The 25,174-nt window shown below is 41.7% G+C and overlaps 2 protein-coding genes across 5 annotated transcripts in view; one reads left to right on the top strand and one right to left on the bottom strand.

Annotated features, from left to right (window-relative positions):
• Positions 1 to 6,698, bottom strand: part of CPEB3 (cytoplasmic polyadenylation element binding protein 3) — a 73,129-nt gene extending 66,431 nt beyond the window's left edge. Inside the window, exon 1 of one of the 2 annotated variants that reach the window (XM_053388754.1) lies at positions 6,575 to 6,698. The gene's annotated coding sequence lies outside the window, so the exon portion shown is untranslated. Of the gene's footprint in view, positions 1 to 727; positions 850 to 6,574 lie in introns of those variants that run through there. The other variant, XM_053388755.1, reaches the window with a different exon arrangement.
• A 96-nt stretch (positions 6,699 to 6,794) lies between these two features.
• On the top strand, positions 6,795 to 24,378 carry MARCHF5 (membrane associated ring-CH-type finger 5). 3 transcript variants are annotated; one of them, XM_053388759.1, is made up of 6 exons: positions 6,795 to 6,913; positions 18,886 to 19,088; positions 19,774 to 19,904; positions 21,649 to 21,832; positions 22,293 to 22,429; positions 23,615 to 24,378. In XM_053388759.1, exons 1-6 carry the CDS (start codon positions 6,831 to 6,833, stop codon positions 23,729 to 23,731), a joined length of 855 nt encoding a protein of 284 aa, XP_053244734.1. In that variant the 5' UTR covers positions 6,795 to 6,830; the 3' UTR covers positions 23,732 to 24,378. The 3 variants fall into 3 exon arrangements, with proteins under 3 accessions (XP_053244734.1, XP_053244733.1, XP_053244736.1); XM_053388758.1 differs by having other exon boundaries at positions 6,798 to 6,913; positions 22,263 to 22,429; XM_053388761.1 differs by lacking the exon at positions 6,795 to 6,913 and adding an exon at positions 7,062 to 7,216 and having other exon boundaries at positions 22,263 to 22,429.
• Positions 24,379 to 25,174: the final 796 nt, after the last annotated feature.

Below are 25,174 nucleotides of genomic sequence, written 5' to 3'. Positions count from 1 at the left end.
TCTAAAAATAATGCCTTGCAGGGAGTGCATAAAGAGAGTATTAAGCTAAATTCCTAATCCGAAAAGGAGCAAACTAGCGCATCTGTAGCACGCAGCTTTGCTGCTGCTGTAGGGGGTGCAGGGAAACCTTTAAAGCAGCACTGCAGCAAGCCATAATATAAAAGGCTTTGTGTAGTTTTCCATTAGCTGCGCTCCGATCAAAGTCACCACAACAGTAAAGGAAGAAAAATTAATACAATACATTTCATACAAAGAGGGACAATCAGATATATTGCTCTTCTCCTGTGTTTTAACGGCCAGTTTAGGAAATCATTTAAACAATAGCCAATAGTAACAGTAAAACTATTGCTTCCAATATAGCAGATAAGCTGTGCTACAACAATTTTAAGGTATTTTTTATCAACTTCATATTGAGACACTAGCTAGCATTATTTCCCCCATCGCTTCTTATACGTAATATTTCACTACAGATCTACCCCTCTGTCAAGGTCAATACCTAACCATTACGTGCACGCAGGCAAACTGAAGAGAGGCAAATTGGGTATTACTCGGAAAAAATAGGCAGCTAAATATCTAGCACTGGGCTGGTATGCGGCGCCTCCTGTTTCCTCCACCCCCTTTCCCCCCGTGTATTTGTGCCCGTCTAAACTACTGTACATGAAAATCAAATACTCCCATAATACTTCGTTTGCATGCAGTAACCCGCTTAGCCGCCGATAACAGTTACCTTTTGAGTATTCTGTATTTAAAGATCAATAAAAGGAAGGGACAGTGTGTCTATTTCCTTCTTTCGGGTTTGGTATATGACAAATAGAAATTGCTCTGGCAAGAGCACTTTGACAACTGTAAGCAGAAGACGCATGTGCAACCGCGGAATTGTGGGGATTGAAGTCTTTCCTTGAACAGAGGCAAGCTGGGAGAAGAGTGCTCAAAGCACCGAGGCACGTTTGTAAAACTGAAAGACCTTGCAGCTCTCTCATGGCTGAAAGCCTCTCGATCACTCTTCAGGAGGCAAAACTGGTTTAACAGGTACCTTTGGAGCCAAGCATTTTATTAGGCACGGGTCACTCTGATTTTAATTTAGATATGGGTCAAGATGTTATTTTTAATTTTTTTAGAGAGAGATTTGAGCCGCATCTAAATTAAGATCCAACAGAGTAATAGTGATCCCATAGTAAGCAACTGTAATACTAGCTAATTATTGGGTATTTTTCAATTTTAAAAGGCACAACACAAAAACACCTGGTTGCCATAATGGATCAAATCAAAAATCTATCCCGTTCTTTCTCCAACAGTGCACATCATACAACACTAAGAAGATTACAAGCAAAGACAAACCCCCCATGTTCAGGGGTGTTTGTTTGTGTGTGTGTGTATTATGTACATACATACACACAATCACAGCAAACAACTGTTATGCTCATCTTCCACCTAAGCATTTTCAGGTGTGTACAGTGGTACCTCGGGTTACATACGCTTCAGGTTACAGACTCCGCTAACCCAGAAACAGTACCTTGGGTTAAGAACTTTGCTTCAGGATGAGAACAGAAATCGTGCTCCGCCGGCGTGGCAGCAGCAGGAGGCCCCATTAGCTAAAGTGGTGCTTCAGGTTAAGAACAGTTTTAAGTTAAGAACGGACCTCTGGAACGAATTAAGTACTTAACCCGAGGTACCACTGTATACTGCACTGCTGAAAAGGGGAAGGCAATTGACACAAAGTTTTATTTTCATCTTATTAATGGGAAGCAGGTTTCATATCAGTTTCTTCAAAATATTCTTACTGTTTAAGTTATTATAATGTCCTTCATTCTTAAAGCATATCCTAGTCAAATGCCTTGGATTCACATATAGCTTTTGGGCAGGGATAAATTTGGGTAACATATATTCCTGCAACAAAAGTGGCAGAAATGGAAATCCTTGTTTTTCAACACATCACGTGCATCAGAATTCCTTTACTGTGCTTTAGATACCTACTTCCCAACCCCACAGTCCCAAAGGTTGTCAGGTTAGTCTGACTAACCAAAGTACAGCATCATCATAAATCACTTTAATTATCTCTCTTCCTGTGTTATGAATAATAATAGAATGGCGTGACTTTAATAAGTCAAGTTAAATGTACAGAATTGCATGTTTTCCCAATTACCAACCAATGAGCATTTTACTTCACAGTAGTACCTTGGAAAGACATATACCAAAGATTACTATGCTTAAGTAGCATTATGTATATTGTACTGTTAATAAGAAACAGGGCTTTTAAACAAGTTTGGATTTGACTATGTTAGATTTCAGCCACCAATTGTTTATTCAAATGTCAATTCCAGAAAGTACAATCGTGCCTTTCTCCCATATAAACTATCATCTTCCATCTGCCTCTGATCTGAGGAAGGCCGTGGAAAGCCTGAATTAGTGCCTGGAAACTGTGAGAAGCTGGATGCCAATGAACAAACTTAATTCAGATAAGATGAAATAACTGTTTGTAGGATCTAGGATTACAAATACAACCTGTCATGGATGCAGCTGCACTCTTTCTGAAAATTCAGAATCACAGCGAGAGGGTATTCCTTCATGCTGCTTCTGCATTATCAGATCATGCCAGTTGACTAGAAATGCCTTTTACCAAGTTTGGTTACTATACCACATGTCCCCTTTCCTGGAGAGGGCATGCCTAACCACGTCAGTCTTGCTTCATTTGTAAACCATTCTGTATTATATTATTTTGGAACTAAAATAATAATAGGGAGCCAGACTGTAACCTGAAAAACAGGTGTTTATTTTTATGTGTAGGGATCAAACAAGAGACATAGTAGCAGCTGCTTCTGCCCACTCCTCCCCTAGGTCCTTTAATCCACCCCTCTCCCCTGCCTGCAGGAGCAGTGGTGGCTGGTGCCCAAAGTGACTGGTAGGGTGGAATGCAAGAAGACCAACAGTAGGAGGAACCAAAGTGAATGGCAGACTGAGGCACCCTTGACTGGTTGTAAGTAAGAAGATGGCTATATAGGGGTTGAGTAAGGGCAGACTTGGGTTGGTAGGGTAGTGCCCCAATTGCCCCAATGGGTCAGCCTCCACTATGCAGAAGTGAACAGAAATCAGCCTTTGTCTCCATCCCCGCCCCAAGATGGGGTTGTCTCCAAGGCAAGCTTAAGCCAAGACCCTAAGACAAGAAAGCATTAATTGCCCCAACCACAGCACCATTTTTGCACTGAACAGAACATCCAAGAAAGTCAGCAGCAATGAAATAACTCGTTTGCATGCCTTCTCTTTTTCAGGTTAAAGGAGGTCCACTATGTCTTTTCATAATTATCTTTCAAGTCCTGGAACAGTGGACAAAAAGGACAAGGGAATAACAGACAGGATCCACCCTGGCTAGCTTTTTTGTTGCTTGATCACTATGGCAAAAGGTTTTTATTTTCAACACTGACTGGCAGCAGCTCTCCAGGGTTCCAGGCTCAGAACATACCCAGCACTCTCTGGAGATACCACTGGGATTGAATCTGTATTCAGAAGGTTCCAGGATCAATCCCTGGTATCTGCATAAAAAAGGATGAAGAAGGGAAAATATAAATGGTCTGAACCTGGTATAAGAGGACAACTTCTGGGGTGTGAGGGGATTAGGGGAGGGATGGTACCTCTATTGGGGGACGCATCATGCTCCGTTGCGGGTAGTTTGGGAGTAAACTCTGAGGAAAAATCTGTACCCACTGCCTTGTGGGACATCTTTGGAAGATGAAAAGGCCAAGGAGTTAACCCTACACAAACCTGGAGTGCAGTCCCTAAGATGGTGCTTTCTACGCCTCCTTACAACAACTCATGCAGCTAAGCTTGTGCCAAATGTATTACTCTACTTTCCTTTGGACCACATCAACAAGGCTGAGAGAGGGGTCTTGTCATCTCAGCAGCCCAGGCTTGTGCCACGAGGAGGTCACTTTGGTGCTGCTTATGCAGCAGTTTGATTTCACCCCGAGAAGCACACTCTATTGTCTCTTAAGACAGACAGGTCCCGCCAACAACAACAACAACTCATTCTCAATGCTGCAAGCTAAATGCTAATATTCAAAATATACAAAACTATCAGTTAATAGGAAAACAAATTAACAAGCTAACAAGCAGCTTTAAATGGAGCAAAACAATGTATCAGAAGGTTACACTTCTAGCATTCTATAGTATACCACTAGCATGACTCCCAAAGCAACTCCAATCTGCAGACAGAAATAACTAAGAATTGTTACAAACCCTATTAGCTAAAATTGTTATACAAATTATTGCATCCCACTTTGTAGTTCTGCCATGTTTAACAATTGCAAAACCAGTATCAATTACTATATAGAAATTAAAATTGGAGATAAATTATCAGGGAGAAGTAAGGGAGTTTAATTCTTTCATAAAATTAACCAAACAGAAACATTAAAGGTAAAGGGACCCCTGACTGTTAGGCCCAGTCACGGACGACTCTGAGGTTGCGGTGCTCATCTCGCTTTATTGGCCAAGGGAGCCGGCGTACAGCTTCCAGGTCATGTGGCCAGCATGACTAAGCCGCTTCTGGCGAACCAGAGCAGTGCACGGAAATGCCGTTTACCTTCCCGCCGGAGCAGTACCTATTTATCTACTTGCACTTTGACGTGCTTTCAAACTGCTAGGGTGGCAGGAGAAGGGACCAAGCAACAGGAGCTATTAGGAACTGACTAATTTTAAGTTTTCACATTTGTAGAGTGCACCAATTTTGAAGCAAAAAGACAATTTTTGCACAGAAGTGTTTTGTTGAGTCTGAAATTATGGTGTTGTGATCCAGTTGTTTGAGCAGCAATATTATCAATATGTGAACAGCTCTACCACTTTTTCACCTTCTAATTCCAGTGTGGAAACACCTTACCAGGTTCCAGTCTGATTACAGGACTGGAATGGATGAGGGCTAACAAAGTAAAAAATTAATCCAGGTTTTGCTTAAATATCATGGTTTGGAAAATCTAGTGATTAGAATGTTTAGATTTGACTCTGGATGGGGTCACACTCTTCTTGAAGAGCTAGTTACAAAGTCTCCAAGTGACATTAGGTGTCAGGAATCAGCTTCAGCTGGTTCAGCGGTTGCAGCCTTAACTAACCTGACCAGCCACAGTGATGCATGTACTCCCATTTCACTAAATCCCCGTAAGAGAAGCATGTTGCTACTTATTTCTATATCTATGTACTTGGTTATCACTGTCTATATGCTAGTCTGCATGTTTAAACAAAATATTGAAAAAGATAAAAGGTCAAAAAGTGGCAGCATTCCTTTGGCTACTTTACAGAACATTATATAAAGTAGACCCCAATTGGTTAGGTTACTCAGTTACACCATACTTCAAATTTGTAACATTTTCACATAAATTTAGAGCCTGGATGTTTGCCCCTTTACTCAACATGAATACCGGTACACAAACAATAATCTTTTACAAAAATGCCTCCAAGCTCCAGGACCCTCTTTCAAGGAGAAAAGTCTCCTGAATGGTACTTCTGTTGACTCAGAAATTGAGGTTGAGAAACACAGCCATAATAAAATGTTGGTTTCAATTACAGCCACAGCCTCCCCAATAAAAAAAGATTTGGAGAAGCCACAAAACTCATGAAAATCATATTATCAACCAACTCGCAACCCCTGGTCACTGTCTCTTCGAGCTCCTACCGTCGGGACGGAGATACAGGACGATGGAAGACAAGAACGAGCCGTCTTAAGAACAGCTTCTTCTCCAGAGCGATCTCGGCCCTGAATGGGAAGCCTGGACTTTGAAAGTCATCTAATCTTCCTTGCTGTACTATACTGTATTGTTTAATTAGTGTTTTTATGGAGCAGTCAAGTAATTTCATTGTCCCCGAGAGGGGGCAATGACAATAAAGATATTATTATTATTATTATTATTATTATTATTTGCATAATTCCTTTTTTTGAGGCAGGTGACTTTTTTGTGGCAGGGTGGTGATGGTGGTGGTGGCGGCAATTGTGTCATCTTTTTCCAAGAAAAGTAGCCATTCTCTATAGTGGTTCTGGCTAGCACAGTGAAGAGTTGGGTTGAAACCCCTCAGCTGGGAAACTCACTTGGTGACCATGGGTCAGTCACCCCCCTCTCAGCCTAACCAGGGAGCTGGAAGGACCATTTGCACAGAGGGAAAAGCCTCCTGGAGCAAAGGCTAAGTAGATCAAGGTAACAAACAAGTATACTGTACATGAAGTTCTTTAAGCCAGCACAGTCAGTCAAGGAGTCACAGCCCAGCCACCCCTTTGCCCCAAAAGGACGTCTGTGACGAGGGGGGGGATGGGAGAGAGTTGCCCCCCCCCCGCTGAATGCCCTGGGACAAAGGAGGCGCACCTGTACCAGTGGGGAAGGCAAGGCAAAGGGGGCCGAAGGAGCTTCAATGTGATGATGTAACCGAAAAACACCTCTCCCCACCCCACCTCACCCCACCACCGTCTCCGCACAGGGAGCGGGGGAAATGAGAGTTGTGGAAACACTCGCCCATCTCTCTCTGTTTCCTCCTCGCCAAGGAAGGGAGGGAGGGTGGGGAGCAAGGAACAAGAATTGACAGCGTCGAGGTGTGTGCTGACCTTTCCCTCAGCGAGCGTAGCCATCTCGCCGCTCCCCCAGCCGAAGGCAAAACCCCAACCCCGGCCGGCCCGCGCTCTCACGCAGCGGCGGCGGCGGCGGGCGAGGAGGAGCAGGGCAACGAGCAACTGTCGCGAGCGAGGGCGCCGTTAGAAGAAGGAGAAGAAGGCGGCAGGGGCGAGGGGGTTGGGAGGGGGAGGGAAAGGGGAATTTAAATCCCCCCCTCAGGGCCGGCGAAGAGCGGGAACTACATCTCCCATGGTGCCTTGGGCGCGCTCTGCGGTATCTCAGCTCGGAGTGGGCGAGAAGGGAACCAGGCGCAGCGGCGGTTCCTCTGTGAGGTAAGAGGGCCCGGCGCGTGCGCAGTTGCCCTCGCTCCTCCCCGTCCCCTCGCCCACTCCGAGGCTGCGGCTCTGTTGTGCTTCTTGCTCTCCTTGCCCCCCCCTTACCGGCCTAGGTCGCCATCTAGTCAAAGGGGCCCGTCGCCTCCTGCCGCTTCCTCCTCCTCCTCCTTGGCGGCAGGCTCTAGGCCTTGCTTCCCCCGACCGGCTCCTGGCGCCTGTCGTAGCCGAGCCCCCGGGCTCCCCGCACCCGGAGAGGATGTCGGAGCAGACGGGCTTGCTGATACCGCAGACCATGGACAGGTACGGGGAAAGAAGCGGAGCTGCGGGAGGTCAGGCGGGCCCGTTTCCAGGTGCGCCTTGAGGGGGTGATTTTGGAGCAGGAACCGGGTCGAAGGGAAAGCACGCGTGGAGGCACCGCACCATCCTGGGTCGCGACGGCCTATATGCGTGCAGAAAGTCACGGGGGGGGGATTTGAGGGGAGCTGCTTGCCCTAGGCCTGAGCGGATGTGGAAACGAGGGCTCAAAAAGAAACGCAGGGCTGTTTGTGTCTTTTTTGGGGGGACACGGGATTGGAGAGTTGCTGCTGTGTCCCCACCAGGAGCATTCTGAGGGTTAATGAGGCCTTCGGCCCAAATCACACACACACACCGTTTGCTGTCAAATGTCTTCCAGTAGAAACTGTTGCTAAGTTCACCTTGCAGTAATCGTAAAATTGGTAGCCCCTACAGTGCTGTTAAAAACATCTATGTCAACACCCGTAACCCCTATTTTAGTAGCTTACAGATCTTGCATATAAAACAATGAGTTGTGATCATGGATGTTTCCACCACATGGAGCAACCTTGTGCTCATACTACCATTGCATGTCCGAGTAACCTTTTCTATGTCTTTGTCACTATCCTTCAGCACTGACTACTTCATAGTCCCCAGGCCTTCATTCCAAAAGAGTTTGAATTCTGTGGCCCAGAAGGACAGGAGTGCTACTGTTCTGGCTTCGTGGTTGCAGGGGAGAAGCAGAGAATAAAGATTAAGTTAGAAACCTAATATGTGGAGGGTTGGGACAACTTTTCAAAGGATTCTTGTAGAGTTGAGATCCAGCTATATGACTGTGGGTTGCTGTACTATCTTTTCATTCCATATTGTGTACTGCTACAGTGATCACTGTAGTTCCACAGTTTTTGTTGGCTTACCTTTTATCTGCAGTAATAACATGTAAAAGACGGGTCCTGTTAGTAATTCTATATAAAGTATATTGCTTTTCTGTTGTGGTGGGTGGCATGATAATGGAAATAACCCAAACTTAGCCTGTGCTTTTTTTCACTTAGTAACAGAAGGTAAATTCCCGTATCTTTGAGAACAGCCCTATTGACTTGAGTAAGGCAAAATGGTTACATTAGTCAATTGAGGAACCACAGTCTCATTTAATTGCATTCCAATAATATAGGCAACAATGAATTTATGTGTGTCCAACTGATGCACGACCATGATAGGGCATTGCAGCAACCTGGAAGTGGCTGGAAAGGGGACAGGAGCGAAGCAGGCATATGCATGCTCCGCCGTCGCATGTGATGACCCAGAATGCAACTCCCACACAAATCATGTGTTGCCTGTATTGTAGTTACTGGATATAAGGGATTGATACTGGGTGTTGATATGGGCTGTTGGAGGAGGGGTAGTACCTCTGGTGGGGGACACATCATGCTGTCTGGGGTGGTTTGTCCACCTTTGGTTCCCATCCTGCACTCAGTCAGCTCTCAGCTGTGGCTCTTAGAAGCTGTCGGCATGCAGCAGTGGCCACACCTCAGGAAATGGCTTCAGCTGGCTGGCTAAAACAGCTGAGGGTAGCCAATGGGTCTCAAACACTCAGTGTGTTAAGGACTTTCCCTGCACGTCAAGACAGGTGTTAGTGGATTGAGCGGATAAGACGAATAGTGGATCCAACAGTCAAGAAGGTGGTATCTGCACATGCTGTAGTGGGAGGTGAGGGGCAGATGGCTCATCAACCTGGTAAGGTAGGCCGTTAAGGAAAAGGAAAATCTGATCCAAACCTCCATTGCCTTGCAGCTATACTCATCCATAAGAAAGGCTTTGGAAGTAAACCCTGAGGAAAAATCTGTACCCGCTGCCTTGTGGGACGTCTTTGAAAGATGAAAAGGCCAAGGAGCCAACCCTACACAAATCCAGAGTGGAGTCCCTAAGATAGTTAGATGGCATCTTGTACGCATCCTTCCAGCAACTCCTGCATCCAAGCTGATGCCAAATGTATTGCTCTGTTTTCCTTTGGAACACATCAGTGAAGCCAAGAGGGGGGTCTTGTTATCTGGGCAGCCCAGGACCTTTCGCCCCAGAGAGGTCACTTAGGTGCTGCTAGCACAGCAAAAGCAGTGCAGAAGTCTGCAGTTAGAAGTTACTGGTTTCTGCAGCCATAACAGGCACTGTGATTCTCCAGTGGTTTGACTGCACCCCTGGAGACACATTCCATTGGCTCTGGAGACAAGACAGATGCCAACTTAATAGATAAGTGGATTTTTTTGGTCACATTGTTTGAAGTGTATTAACAAATCAAGAGGAAACACTGTCATGAGCTATTGGTTGTATAGTGTACAATACCAGTTGCTTGGGATATTGCTGTTGGTTTGTATCCACAAAATGAGAGATACAGCATAAGGACAATTCTTTATTGTACCACCTTGATGGAAATGGTTTCACTGGTTTTTAAAGAAGACTTTTAAGTTCATACTATTTAGGCTAAATAGTATATAGTATAGCAAAATAGAATTTGTAAGACTGAAGAAATGCATTGGTTTGCCTGCTTACTTTTAGTTCATGTTAGCCGTCATCCAAAACTCCTGAAGTTTTAATTAGCATTGACTTAACTAAACAAAGAGAATGCTAAATGAAATTTTGGAGAGGCAAATGCCAATGTACCAGTGCTTTTTTTCTATAAAAATAGGTGCTGGTTCTCACCATGAAGTTGTTACAGTAAGTGCCACGCTTCTTAACAACAACAAAAGAGGTGCTGGTACTGTGTACCCTTGAGTACCCCCTGGGGGGAGAACACTGCAATGTAGTTGATCTTCATTTATCATATTTAGAAATGAGCCTTTCTTAGTGAATACAGGGGAATCTCTCTCTTTTGGAAAATTGTTGCCTTGCCTATCTTTGTGGTAGGAATGCCTTTTTTAAGTGAATGTTGGGAGTTAGTAAGGCAACTTACATGACATGCAGCAAACTACCCTAATTTACCTGATATATGTAACCTGATAAGGGATGCGGGTGGCACTGTGGTCTAAACTGTTGAGCCTCTTGGGCTTGCCGATCAGAAGGTCAGCGATTTGAATCTGCAACGGGGTGAACTCCCATTGTTCTGTCCCAGCTTCTGCCAACCTAGCAGTTCGAAAGCATACCAGTGCAAGTAGATAAATAGGTACTGCTGTGGCAGGAAGGTAAAAGGTGTTTCCATGCGCTCTGGCATTCGTCATGGTTCTCTGTGCACCAGCAGCGGTTTAGTCATGCTGGCCACATGACCTGGAAAGCTGCCTGTGGACAAAAGTATCTCCATAGTTCAGATGGATCACTGCTGCTGAGAGAGAGTGGCTTGTCCAAGGCTACTTAGGTCACAGTTCTATACACAGATGTAGAATGCCCCATTGAATGCAGTGGTTGATGACTGAACCAAAGTTCAGGAGTTATGCTTTGCCAGCAAATTCTAACATCTGTCTCTTCTGCAGCCCTTCTTCATCTTTTATTGACTTCTCTAATGTGAAAATAGTCTCCTGTGACATAGAGAAAAACTGAGGAGAAGATCCCCAGGCTGGTTCTTCCCCCTGCCCCATACAAAGTGTTATACTACAACCCGTATCACTCCTTACTGTTGGCCATGCTCAAATTGTAGACCTCTAAACTTCTGGAGGACACCAGGTTACTTCTCTCCCCCTGGTGACTTTTGGCCTGGTTCAGATGTTTGCCTGTGTCTGTTTCCTAGTGGAAGTGCAGACATTCAGCAGCCCTTCCATCATGTTTGTAATGTACCATGGATACCTGCACGTATAGAGGCACAATAGCATTTTTGTCTCCAAAATGGGAGTGACAGTGTTTTTTTCATTAAAAGAAAACAAGATTTGCCATTCAATAGAGAATAAGCTTAAATTTTAAAGCATTCTGCACACACTTCCCTGGGAGTAAGCTTGGTGGACTTTTAGGAGAATTGCTTCTAAATAGACATTCATCTGTAAGTGTTGGCAGAAGTTGTGTATTTGAAAATTATTATACAATGGAAAAAAGGGGGCAATGATCACTCACATTAAAATTCAGTGGTGGTGTGCTATTTGCTGCTACTAGCTGCAGGGGCAATTAATGTCATAAGGACATGTTAATTCTTCTCATATTATTGTAGGATAGTAAATGAAATTGGAGATAAATGTTTTTTGTTATAAATATATATCTTAATAAATCTTTTAAAGTACAAGGCATAAATACTTTAACTTTATCTTATATGCTCTTAGGTTGATTTTAATGTTCTTTTTCCAGAAAAAGTAGTTCTTGTTTTAAAAATTAATTTGGAGGTATTTTTTTATTCTCTGTATGCTAATTTAAACAACAATCTGTGTGCTCAATAAAGAAAGGGATTTTTAGGCACAATTGCAGTTACTAGAAGTAGTTTCTGTATGTGGAACAGAAAGTTTAATTACTGGGAGTAGCAGTTCTGCAGTTGCTAGAATTAATTGCCACCCACGGAAGGAGAAAACAAATACCCTAAGCCATTTACACAATCAGCAAAACAAATAAGGTATTTCAACCAGTGGTATTTGAATTATTTGTCTACACGTTCACAAAGAGGAAGGTCTGCTTCCCAGTGGCAGAATTATTTAAGAGCAAAAAAGACACTTTCTACTTCCTCTTTCCACTCACAAGATGAGTGAACATGATGGTTGGTGCACACAGATGAAGAGTGGCTGATTAGTGAAGTTGTGTTAGTAGCAGTGACAAGGCATAAAATTCTAGCCTAGTGGTGCAATATGATAAGGAAACATTGTAGAGTCTTTAAATAGTGTCAAGATTAAGTACTTAACAGTGCAATCCTATACACACCTACCTTTTGTTTACATAAGACCTTTTGCAATTCCACTAAACATTCATTACTATAGTTCAACCTAATCAATAATATCTTGTTTGGAATATCTTCATACAGATCTTGTGAAATTTGTCCAGTAATAACCCTACCTTGGTTTCCTAAGATGCTTCTAGTTCTTCCCCTTTACTGACCAGTTCTGTATCTAATTAAAACGACGTTTTGCGTGTCAAACTGCAGAAGTCAGGCAAATAGGTCAGTACTGTAATCTCACAGAAAATAGAAAACATTGAGAGTTTAGAACAACATTAATTTTCAAAAGCAAATGATGTATCCAGCGAAATAGTTCTACTAGTAGAAGGACTTTTAACTATACAATAGAACTTCCCCCCTCTTTTCCCGTGCACCCTCTAAATGTTCTGGAGATTTCCTCAACCATTTGGAGCACGTTTCTGGGGTCCATGGGGGAGAGACGAGGGCAGGAAAGTTCCACTGCTCAGCTAAAATTCCTTATGCTAGAAGAAATGTAGGATGCCACTCATTCTGTATAAAAAATATTGAGCATTCTTTTGCTGTACATTCTGTGTGCAACAGAATGGTTGTTGTTGTTGTTTAGTCGTTTAGTCGTGTCCGACTCTTCGTGACCCCATGGACCAGAGCACGCCAGGCACCTCTGTCCTCCACTACCTCCCGCAGTTTGGTCAAACTCATGCTGGTAACCTCGAAAACACTATCCAACCATCTCATCCTCTGTCGCCCCCTTCTCCTTGTGCCCTCCATCTTTCCCAGCATCAGTGTCTTCTCCAGGGAGTCTTCTCTTCTCATGAGGTGGCCAAAGTACTGGAGCCTCAGCTTCATGATCTGTCCTTCCAGTGAGCACTCAGGGCTGATTTCATTAAGAATGGATGCATTTGATCTTCTTGCAGTCCATGGGACTCTCAAGAGTCTTCTCCAGCACCATAATTCAAAAGCATCAATTCTTCGGCGATCAGCCTTCTTTATGGTCCAGCTCTCACTTCCATACATCACTACTGGGAAAACCATGGCTTTAACTATACGGACCTTTGTTGGCAAGGTGACGTCTCTACTTCTCAAGATGCTGTCTAGGCCTGTCATTGCCCTTCTCCCAAGAAGCAGGCGTCTTTTAATTTCGTGGCTGCTGTCACCATCTGCAGTGATCATGGAGCCCAAGAAAGTAAAATCTCTCACTGCCTCCATTTCTTCCCCTTCTATTTGCCAGGAGGTGATGGGACCAGTGGCCATGATCTTCGTTTTTTTGATGTTGAGCTTCAGACCATATTTTGCACTCTCCTCTTTCACCCTCATTAAAAGGTTCTTTAATTCCTCCTCACTTTCTGCCATCAAGGTTGTGTCATCTGCATATCTGAGGTTGTTGATATTTCTTCCGGCAATCTTAATTCCAGCTTGGGATTCATCCAGCCCAGCCTTTCGCATGATGTATTCTGCGTATAAATTAAATAAGCAGGGAGACAAAATACAGCCTTGTCGTACGCCTTTCCCAATTTTGAACCAATCAGTTGTTCCATATCCAGTTCTAACTGTAGCTTCTTGTCCCACATAGAGATTTCTCAGGAGACAGATGAGGTGATCAGGCACTCCCATTTCTTTAAGAACTTGCCATAGTTTGCTGTGGTCGACACAGTCAAAGGCTTTTGCATAGTCAATGAAGCAGAAGTAGATGTCTTTCTGGAACTCTCTAGCTTTCTCCATAATCCAGCGCATGTTTGCAATTTGGTCTCTGGTTCCTCTGCCTCTTCTAAATCCAGCTTGCACTTCTGGGAGTTCTCGATCCACATACTGTTTGAGCCTTCCTTGTAGAATTTTAAGCATAACCTTGCTAGCGTGTGAAATGAGTGCAATTGTGCGGTAGTTGGAGCATTCTTTAGCACTGCCCTTCTTTGGGATTGGGATGTAGACTGATCTTCTCCAATCTTCTGGCCACTGCTGAGTTTTCCAAATTTGCTGGCATATTGAGTGTAGCACCTTAACAGCATCATCTTTTAAAATTTTAATATTGTACAATTATGGTTATGTGTCTTCTGAAAAGGCTCAGGGAAGAATTCAACGTTGTGCTAAGCAGAACACTCCATCAGAGCAAGCAATTCTGTTTGCTTGATGGTATAATTTGCCCTTTCCTTCCCACCTAATGTGCTGTTCCAGGAGTTCCTCCATACCAGGGGGAGGAGATGGGGGGAAGCCGTATTGTGCTAGCAGATGTCCTTCTGTGGGCTTCCCCTGGCAGGACTAGTTAAATGAATCTCTTCTTCCTGCACCATCCATGTAAAATTTAGTTGCTCACACTGCTTTAAATCCCCAGATTGCTTTTAAGAAAAACTTTGCAGTAGATTAATACAGAAATCAAGAAAAGGGAGGTATGAGTATCTATCTTCTTGATGTTTTGTCCACAGAGCCTCACTTACAGGGTCATAAATATTGAAATTAGTTGTTATGTGCACAACAGATGGAAAGTGGTGGAATCTAGTGGTGCTTGAAATTTTACTTTTCAAAATCCCTATCAATTGAACTTAAGACACAAAGTAATAGCCAGCTGTCTGGCACAGAGCAAATGGAGCCACACCTATATTGAAAAACAGGCTCTTCCCTCACATACTTGAATACATTCTACTTGAACTGGCACGGAACTTGACGATTGGCATTTAAAAGCAAAAGGTGGCAGAGCAGCTTTTAAACTGATTGTGGGGGGGAAAGCTGACAGGAACAAAACAGGGTCTGGTTCAGAAGAAGTGTCCCCTTCTCCACCAGATGAAGAAAAAAATTGATTTAAATAGGGGAGGGGTAGAACTAAGCGTTAAGAGGGCAGGGGGCACAGGGCTGACATTTCTGACTTACAAAATGATGTAGCATAAAACACACATGCCAAAAGATACTTGGAGAGCGAGAGCGGCTATATTTGTGTGTTTATGTGCTAATGCTACTAGACACCTCTGAGCCAAGATGGGCAAACTGGAGTGTTTGGTCTTAGAGGACAGCATTGCTATAGTGGGCATAATGGAAACCTGGTGGAACGGAGAGAAACCAGTGGGACATGGTTATTTCTGGATATAAACTCTACAGGAAGGACATCATGGAGGTGGCATCACTGTACACCGGGCATAGAGTCCCCAAGCTAGAAATCCCCAAAGGGGTAGAATCCTCCACACAGCTGCTGTGGTTGATTATACTTGGCCCCAAAAGTGGGCTTACTATCTTGCCACTGATCAAAATGTGAAGATGATAGTGAGATGGAGAATGAAATCAAGGAAGCATCCAAAAGAAGAAAGTGCTGTAGTAATGAGTAACTTTGACATATATGTAGGTGGACAATTGCCAAGGAAGTCCAACACGATCACATTTGACTTTAAAAGAGGGAACATCCTGTAGCCAGCAGGATGGCCACTGTGAGAATAGGATGCTAAGCTAGATGTGCTGCTCAAAATTAACAGCAGTGTCATTTTTGGGAAACTTGAAATCCAGGATGCAAAGATCCTCTTTCATGATGTTAGAACTTGTGGATCTCCACTGAAGCTGAATGCTAATAGTAGCTAGAATAAAGAGATATTTATTTTCAAGACTGAAATAATAAGTCTGTTCTGAAATGCTTAAAGTAGAAAAGAGTTGGGGAAAGTATACTATTGCTAATTCATTTGGTTTTATATAGTAATGTTGAGTTTTCAGAAACTATGTTTTGTTTGACCTAGCTAGCTGTTTCTATTTTAGGTTGCAGTCTGAGTAGCGACCTGATTCTGTACTAAGACCAGGGTAATGTTTTATTCAATACAAGAAAATGGAAAATCTGGCAAGAACTGGGATCCTTGTGTCAATGGTTTTATTTAGCTCTTTCTGCTGTAGCTACTGTCAATAGCAAGATAAAGCTGATGACAGAAAACAAGGGATTTACTATTCATTATTCATAACTTGCTAAAGGCTTAAGAATATAAAGGATATCATGTGATTCTTTTTGTAGGCCATCCATTGTTTAAAATATAGCTGTTGAGCAATAAATTGGATGAAACTTCTTGTTTAAAAAATGTATGTGACATTGATCCATTGCTGTATCAAAATGAATTTGATAGTCTTAATGATATATATTATATTTCAAGCATATAACCTAGTATTAAACATGTTTTAATACTTCAAAGTATAGCCTTTAATAACTAATTCAAGGGTGTTATTTTGCAAGATTGTAAAGTCATTTTTTCCTGTCATCCAAATGAACTTTAGACCTCTTGGGGTGTCAGGTTGCCCCAAGGCGTGTCACAACTTTATCTGTGTGGCCCAGTTTTGCACTCATTAACAGTTCAGAGGTAGCCATCATACATTGCAACTTGAGCAAGCTATGAAATATGTCATGTATGTGTCTTCTAGGTAAAAGAGTTGATATACCAGTCTGATATTATTTTTGGTTGAAAACACTACTCAAATTTCAGTGAGGATGTTTAGTAGTTTCTGCATTTGCGACTTTATTTCTGTTTTGCTTTTTGATGTGTGTGTGTATCTATGTGTAGAAATTCCAGTTCTTCTGTAATAGTGAAAAGAAAGATGGAATTGTTGTTGAACTTATTTCCTGTATGCATTTTTTTTAAAGCTCGGATAAATGCTTTTCTATTGCCATGTAGTCCCAATATCTTACCACTGTCTCATCGTTGCTTTTTGGGGGGAGAGGGTTGCCTAAGTAATGGAAAGCTGAAAGTAAACAGGGAATACAGTTTGTTAGATGTGAATACAAAACACACACACACACACACACACAAATAGTGGACAGAGCTGTAGTGAAATAAAGGTAGTAATGATAATCATAGCTAAGATTGGGTACATAAGATAGAATACACCATAGAAAGAGTATATGTTAATTTTTGTTAAGGGACTTTCCCAAGATAATTTGTTGATTGCTATTGAGCATGGGTAGGCAAACTAAGGCCCCAGGGGCTGGATCCAGCCCAATCGCCTTCTAAATCAGGACCGCAGACAGTCCAATAATCATCGTGTTTTTCCGTGAGTAGATTGTGTCCTTTTATTTAAAATGCATCTCTGGGTTATTTTGGGGGCATAGGAATTTGTTCATTACTTTTTAAAAAAATATAGTCCGGTCCACCACATGATCTGAGGGATGGTGGACTGGCCTACGGCTGAAAAAGTTTGCTGGCCCATGCTATTGAGGGCAGGGTGGTAGTAATTAAGTTCCTTGTGTCCTTATTCATGAATTTATAAAATTCCTAAAAGCCACATCAGCTGGTGCTGCTTACTTTAAAATATTTAAATCTTTATTTGAATAAACTCTGGAAATCCTGTGCCAAACGGTTTATAACAATGGTAAATAACGCTTGTGCAGGGGTGCCCCATCAGATCTTGTTGGTTTGCCTCCATTATTCTGAGCCTGGTGGCAGGCACCAAAGTGGTTCAGAACAGTAAGTAGGAATGCAGACCTATTTTCTATGCTGTAGTTTGAGCTGAAGAAGTAAAGGCCTTATACCACAAGCAGCAGTCTGAGGTTCATTGGAAATGTATTTGTTTGCAGAAAAATGTGTTTAATTGTTAAAGCACCCAATTGGTATGCATGCTGCTTCAGAAAATAGATGAATTTCAAGATGAAAGATTTGATCAGTCCACCCTGCCTTCAATTTAAGATTCAATTTTGATTATCTTCCCAGTAAATTGTCTACTGTTGTTTTTGCTCCTGATACAACTATTTGTGTATCTTTCCTGGATGAGGATGGGTTTTTTGTGTTTGCGTTTCTCAGATGCCCTGAGAATGTAAATTAGCCATTGAAAGGCAGGATAAGCATTTTGGAAATAAGAAATACGATTATTTTCTGCCCTATCATGTGATTATAAATATGGAATAGATTAAAATAGTTTACATAAATAAGCATTAATTCATTTCTATGCAGGATTTTTTGAACACAATCAGCCAGAAATGTTTCCTGTGCAAATGTGGGAAAGTTGTAATTAGCTGTACAGTTTCTTTGTGGATTTACTTTCCTATTCTGAACTCTAGATCATTCTACTCGTCCTGAATAACATTTAATAGTTGTAGTTCTTAGAAATTTTTGTATTTATTTATTTACTGTATTTATTATATTCTGCCCAGTAACAATATTCTTGATGGAAGTAAGAAAGAAATGAAGTGAATGAAGGTAGAATTCTGCTTAGTTGCAGTGTTATAGCTATGTAGATTTGACATGATAAGAATAATGGAATTTTTTCTCTCTCCATATTGGAAAAGGAAATGTATGTCTCTTTTGCTGTGCATTTTCTGTATAGTGCTGTGATTACGATTGATTGTGGAAAGCAAAGGGCTCTACAGACTTAGATATATTTATAATGCAATCACTCCATTATCTGAACAGGAGGGGAAAGATCAATTGCAAGAGGGCAATTTTCCCTTCGCTAGATTACTGTCAAACACATTTATAACTAAAAATAAAATAATCAATCTACAAGAGAATTACGTGTATTTCCTTCCTTAATTTTACAATCACATTTTTCTTTATTTGTAAGTGTTGCCAGGATGTAAACATTCCCTATTCAGGAAAGACCAAAATATCAATATTATATGTAGAATACGTAATTTGTTCATTTGTTGGAATACATTAACTTTATGAATAAAGCAAAAAATTGCAAATGGACCTCAATTACTTCAGACACGAATGATGCAAAATATGATTTTAAGAAATGGCATTAGGATTAAGCACACACATTATTATTTTTTAAATCTAGCTATTAGAATATGGTATTGATGAATTTGAGTTAGTAGCACTGCATTTAGGAAATGGCCTTTCTAGGTAAACAAGTTAGCAATAAAATGGTTGGGGGGATTTTATTCTTACGATATTGACAGCTAAAGCTTTCTGGTGTGTCACTTGTGCTTAACTTTCAGGAGTTGTTGGGTGTGTTTTGCAACTGATGAGGATGACAGAACAGCAGAGTGGGTGAGACCATGCAGGTGTAGAGGCTCTACGAAATGGGTTCACCAAACTTGTCTACAGCGCTGGGTGGATGAAAAACAGAGAGGGAACAGTACAGCTCGTGTTGCCTGTCCTCAGTGCAATGCAGAATACTTAATAGTATTTCCAAAACTAGGTAAGATGCGCATGTGAAACTTCCATGAAGAGTGGGTTGCGGGCAGCACACAACTGGAATATTATTATATTACCACCATTACTACTAATATTAACCAGGGGCTCCATCCCTGCTTGCTCAGCTCCTCAACCCCCTCACCCTCCCTTGGCAACTCTGCATCTTTTACACCTCACCCCTAACCCTCACAGCTCCTTCCACCCACATGCTGCCCACCTGTCAATCACCTTATGCCATATTGATGTCAAGGGGTGCTTCACTTTGAAGCCCCAATTTCAAAGTGGACCACAGGGATTTAAAACCACACTTTGTAAACATCCTCATGAGGCCTTTCAAGCCTTAGTGGGGGCTTGAAGGAGATGTGCGGGGCTGGGTGCGAACTCCCATCTGCCTATAAGCAATGCAAACTGTAGAGGGTGGTGACATTTTACATTCTTATGTAATAAGGAAGATCTCATCATTTGCCTTATGCACAATTGTCTCAAGGTGATGTACAGTGATGCAAGGGACAGTGTAACATTCAGGGTTGGATTTTGTTCTGTTATTATCCTGCACTGAGATTCTCAGAGCAGCTCATAGCATCCAATCATAAAAGACAGTGATAGAGTTAATAGAGGTAGTGCCATGCTATATACTCTTTTGATTCATCATCTCTGCTACAAAACTTTATTTCTCCTTTATGTTATAGGTCCAGTTGTTTATGTCTTGGACCTGGCAGATCGCCTTATCTCAAAAGCCTGTCCGTTTGCTGCAGCTGGAATAATGGTGGGCTCTATCTACTGGACAGCTGTCACTTACGGAGCAGTAACAGTGATGCAGGTTCTGATGCACTTTCTAAATGTTACATTATCTTAATCAAGCTGCAAACTTCTAGACAGTTGCTGAAGAAGTTTGTTTGGTTTTTTGTAAGGAAGAAAATTCCGTAAGAGGGTTGGAAAACACAGTTTACAAGAGCGTGACTCCATATTCTTCTTTCCTTACCCATGTGGTGGTTTTTCCTTACCCGCCTTGCTATTTCATGTAACTCTGTGCTTACAGATTGACAAATCCCATTTAACAGGCACAGCTGTATTCAGCTCCTACACACACACACGCATCTGTTTGAATAAATTTCATCATAAATATCCTGCAAAGCCTCACATCTGTCCATTTCTGCCTGTGTCTGTATTTCTCTGCATATGCCCACTTGTACTTGTGCTTTTCTATTCATTAACAAGCTCTGCTAAACTATATGGGAGTCACTGCGACTATTTGGATGAGAAACAGATTCCTTGATAATTCCTGTTGCTTCTACCTACAATCTGAGATTTCTCTCTTGCTTTTCTCATGCTCACCATGATTCTCTCACTGCTTATTGCTCACCTTTCCCACTTTTTTTGGGTGAGGGTCAGGGGAAGGAAGCAGTCACTGTTTCACCATAAAGCTTATTGGATGACCTTGGGCCAGTTATTCTTGCTTGGGCTAGCCTTCCCCCTGTTGTGATGATAAAATGCTTGTGTATTCTGTTCTTCAAGGAAAGCTGGGAAACAGGTGAAATAAATACCTAGTTGAGAGCAAAGGGAGAATACTCAGAGCAAGCCCTCAGCCTGGATATAGACTTCCTATATAGTTTCAATGAACAAGTTTGTTCTCAGCCTCTTCCCAATTTTTCATCTTTTCTGTCTAGAGGAATACTTGGAGGAAAGATACAAGCCAGGACTCATTTTTGATGCGCTCCTACCTTTGAGTATAGATATGGAGTCACTTGCAGTACCTTCACCATCCATCTGTTCACTTTATATATAGTACTTGAAGCAGGCTTTTGACAACTGCACAGATGTGCTCAATGTACTACTGCTGTCATAACAGTTTTCAATTATTTATAGATTGTGGTCATTTATCAGCACAACTGTGGATTGAAAAATATCGGACATTTTAAAAAGTTAGCTTTACTCATGGGTTCTGTTCTTGATACATAGTTCTAGGAACATCATTTTTGAGTAGCATATATATATAAAACATTTATTTTGAAGTTTTTGTGGAGTAGCGCTCTTTCTTGACTGCAACACTCCTCATGACTCATATCAAGATGCTTTTGGACATATATAGCGGAATTAATACCGAAAACAGCTGCTTAAAAATACTTCCTTGTTTCAGATCTAGTCCATTTCAGATATGTATCTATATCTTTTTAAAATGGTTTGTCAGGTTTCAGTTACAAGATTGTTTCCTGTGCTGCCAAACTCATATGCAATAATTACGTATACTCAGAAACAGGATTATTTGACTTGATGGTGCAGTGGTTCTAAATGGATATCTAGCCTAAGAGAGACAAACAGTTGCCTAATCGTATGAGTTGCTCACCAGCCGAGAAGGTCTGGCACTCTGATCTCGGTGTGCAAGAGAAGCTAATAGCACTACTATAAGTGTATAGGGCAGTGGCATGTAGGTTCTCTGGATGGTGGTTCAAATTAGGTTGTTCTTTAGTTGTAGCTCCTGAAGTCAGGCCATTGTAAAGTAGCCACATTACCTATATTTAGAATGGTGCTGTGCTTAATGTAATAATGTGTTTTTTATTCATCAGGTTGTGGGTCATAAAGAAGGCCTCGATGTTATGGAAAGAGCTGATCCTTTATTCCTTTTAATTGGACTTCCCACCATCCCAGTTATGCTTATATTGGGAAAGATGATTCGCTGGGAAGACTATGTGCTTAGATTGTGGCGAAAATATTCTAACAAACTACAGATTCTGAACAGCATATTTCCAGGTAATGCTACCAAAATTTGAGTAAAATATCTAGGATTGGCTGTTTTTGTGAGGGGGGTGGTAAGATAGATTTTAGTATCCAAAATACAGCACTTCTCTTTTTCTCTCCTTGGTGCTAAGTAAAAAGACATTGTCCAGCACAATATTTGGTTAGAGGAGTTCCATCTCCCAAATGCAGCTTGCAAGAAGGTATTGCAGTATAAAGACTAAAAACAGTGTAATTGTGAGCAGCAGCACTTTCTAATCTGTGAAACTAGAAGTAAATGCCATAAATAATTTTATTAGAATGTGTTGCAGTGCATAAGTTTTCTGGCTAGGAGTACTCAAAACCATTAAATCGAAGAGCTAATTGGAATGGAGAGGTTAAATTTGTAATACAAATCTGGTTTAGTGCACTCTAATTCTTGGTTAGCAATGGCATTTTTCTTTAGGGATTGGATGTCCTGTTCCTCGTATTCCAGCTGAGGCCAACCCTCTGGCAGATCACGTCTCTGCTACTCGTATTCTCTGTGGAGCTCTTGTCTTTCCCACTATTGCTACGATAGTTGGCAAGTTGATGTTCAGCAGTGTTAACTCTAATCTTCAGCGAACAATTTTGGTAAGACTGTGTAAAGTTTCCTTTATAGAACTAGATTGGCAGACGTGTAGGAGATTTGGCTTCTCTCTGCATATTTTCACCTTTGTCGTACTTCTGTCAAATAACACGCTTGGTGTGTTTAGTTACATTTACTGTTACATAATATCAGTTAAAAGGGCGTGGGTGGCGCTGTGGGTTAAACCACAGAGCCTAGGACTGGCCAATCAGAAGGTTGGGGGTTCGAATCCCCGCAACGGGGTGAGCTCCCATTGTTCGGTCCCTGCTCCTGCCAACCTAGCAGTTCGAAAGCACGTCAAAGTGCAAGTAGATAAATAGGTACCACTCCGGCAGGAAGGTAAACGGTGTTTCCGTGCGCTGCTCTGGTTCGCCAGAAGCGGCTTAGTCATGCTGGCCACGTGACCTGGAAGCTGTACAGCGGCTCCCTCGGCCAATAAAGCGAGATGAGCGCCGCAACCCCAGAGTCGGCCACGACTGGACCTAATGGTCAGGGGTCCCTTTACCTTTTTAATATCAGTTAAAATATTCAGATAGCATTTATATGGCACTTTGGAGTTCCAGTAGGTCCTATTGCATAGGGTCTGGGGGATAGTGGTGGTGCTTGGGGTCCAAGGATACTTTCTGGTTGTTCCTTTGGAATGCATCCTTAACTGCACATGATGTCCCATATAGCATTAGGTATGGAGCAGGTGGGTGGGTTGTTTTTTTTAAGGAAACGGCCTTGTGAGCCAAATTGGGACATGCTGGAGGTGCCCCACCCTTGCTCTAGGATTGCATTCACACAATCCTGTGAACCATGGACTGGAGGACTGGGCATGAGCTGTGAAGGATTGAACATCCTCTTCTTCTCTTTTGTGTCAGTGGCCCCACCCACCTGTCAAAATGGCCCATGGGGTGTGTGTGAGAAGGTTGAGATTCAGCCCTAGAACAAACCGTAACCCTCCCCTCCCCATTTAAGTGAATGAAAACTTTCAAAAGAATGTGCAAACTCAGCATAGAAACATTAGATTACCCCCATTGTGACAGGGAAATGTATGCTTCGGGTTTTAGTACAGAATTGCTCTAATTAGCCGAACTTCAAAGGAAACGGGGCTTGACAATCCTGTGTGTGTATGTAACCATTAAAAAAATATATTAGGAGTTAAACATGTTCTGTCAGTTTTGAATAATTGTTCCCTTTTATTTTAGGGCGGAATTGCTTTTGTTGCTATAAAAGGAGCTTTCAAGGTCTATTTCAAACAGCAGCAATATTTGCGACAAGCTCATCGGAAAATTTTAAACTATCCCGAGCAAGAAGGTGCATAAATGACTGTGGATGTCAGACTTTTACAATCTCATCTGCTATATTCAGCAGCAATGTACCCATACCTATTATTTGGCTAAAGGAGCTGAAATTGGAGGATATGTTGCTGATTTTTGTGGTCCCCCCACCCCACCCCCATAGAATAATAAAATACCTTATTATGGCAGGGCAAATCCTCCTTAGTTGTTGATCCTAAGAATGTGATTTGTTTTCACTGATGTGTTTACTTTGTGGCGGAAGACATCTGAATCATTTTCCTATGGGCAAATGTTGCCTTCTTTCAAAACAGAAGCCAAACAGTTGTGAAGTTAATAAATTATGTGCAGACTGTATTGAATTATATTTTGTATGCTTATTGCAGTAAATGCACAGTACTTTGCTAAATGGGCCAATATAAGAAACTTCTAAAAATATGCATAGTTTATTATTGCCAAGTGGAACTCTGGAATGTCAGTTAATAAGGGTTCCCGTATTCATAGAGGAAACTAAAGAATAAGCCTCAAATTAGTGATAGCAGAACTCAACTCATTTTCTTGCTAGTTCGCATAGTCCATCATAACAGCCCAGATTGTTAGAAGTTTCATTAAATATAGAAAAACCTGTCTGGGTCAGATAACTTGGAACACCAGCAAATTGCTTTTTTTATTTTTTTAAAAAATTCAACAGTCTTTTGGCTCTTTCATTGTAATGCAAGTAGCATTATATACAATTAACTCCTGTCTGTCACCAGTAAAACTGAAAAACTGAATTACAATCTATATGTGACTAGTTTCAATATTAGACTGCTGCTTAGTGCCAGTATGCTGTGGAAGCACAACCAAATTGTGGAGTCATTATTCAGGCTAAATCAAGAAGCAAGGGTTCAAAAACAAGCACTGGTAACACATAGCTGCGTTTAGAAGGAAGTATAAATGTTCAGTTGTGAATGTTAAAAGACTATTGATTACACAAGTCAATCCTGCTTTACTGAAGTCAGTTTTCTATTTTCTATTTTTATTTTTTTAAGACTTATCTGACACTCACCTTAACTGCGTCTCTTTTGAAATCTATTTTCAAAGTGTCCTTGATTTTGGTGGCACCTATAAGTAAATTCTTTGGATTGGAGCATAGGTTCCAATCTAGACATGTGTGCACAAGTCCCATTCCAGTTAATGAGATGGATTTCCTAGTACATGGCAGGATTGAGGTTGATAAGGGAGATATTTAAATTGCACTTTTTCTTAACAGTAGAAATTAGTGTATCAGTGTTTAAATTTTGGGTTCTGTACAAGTCACACCATCGCGAAGTAACAAATGACAGTCATTCTGGGTTTACAAGTGGTATTTGCTTTGGCAGGATTAAAGAACCATTGAGTGTCTCTTAAACTCTCAAATTATGTTCCAGTTCAAATATCTAATGCATGGGAAAGGTAATAAACACATCTTTTTAAATAGTTGTTGACCAG

The sequence above is a fragment of the Podarcis raffonei genome, chromosome 5, assembly GCF_027172205.1.
Source record: "Podarcis raffonei isolate rPodRaf1 chromosome 5, rPodRaf1.pri, whole genome shotgun sequence".
NCBI lineage: Eukaryota > Metazoa > Chordata > Lepidosauria > Squamata > Lacertidae > Podarcis > Podarcis raffonei.
The sequence above is the reverse complement of the archived record's forward strand: the minus strand, read 5'-3'. Positions and strand labels throughout refer to the sequence as shown.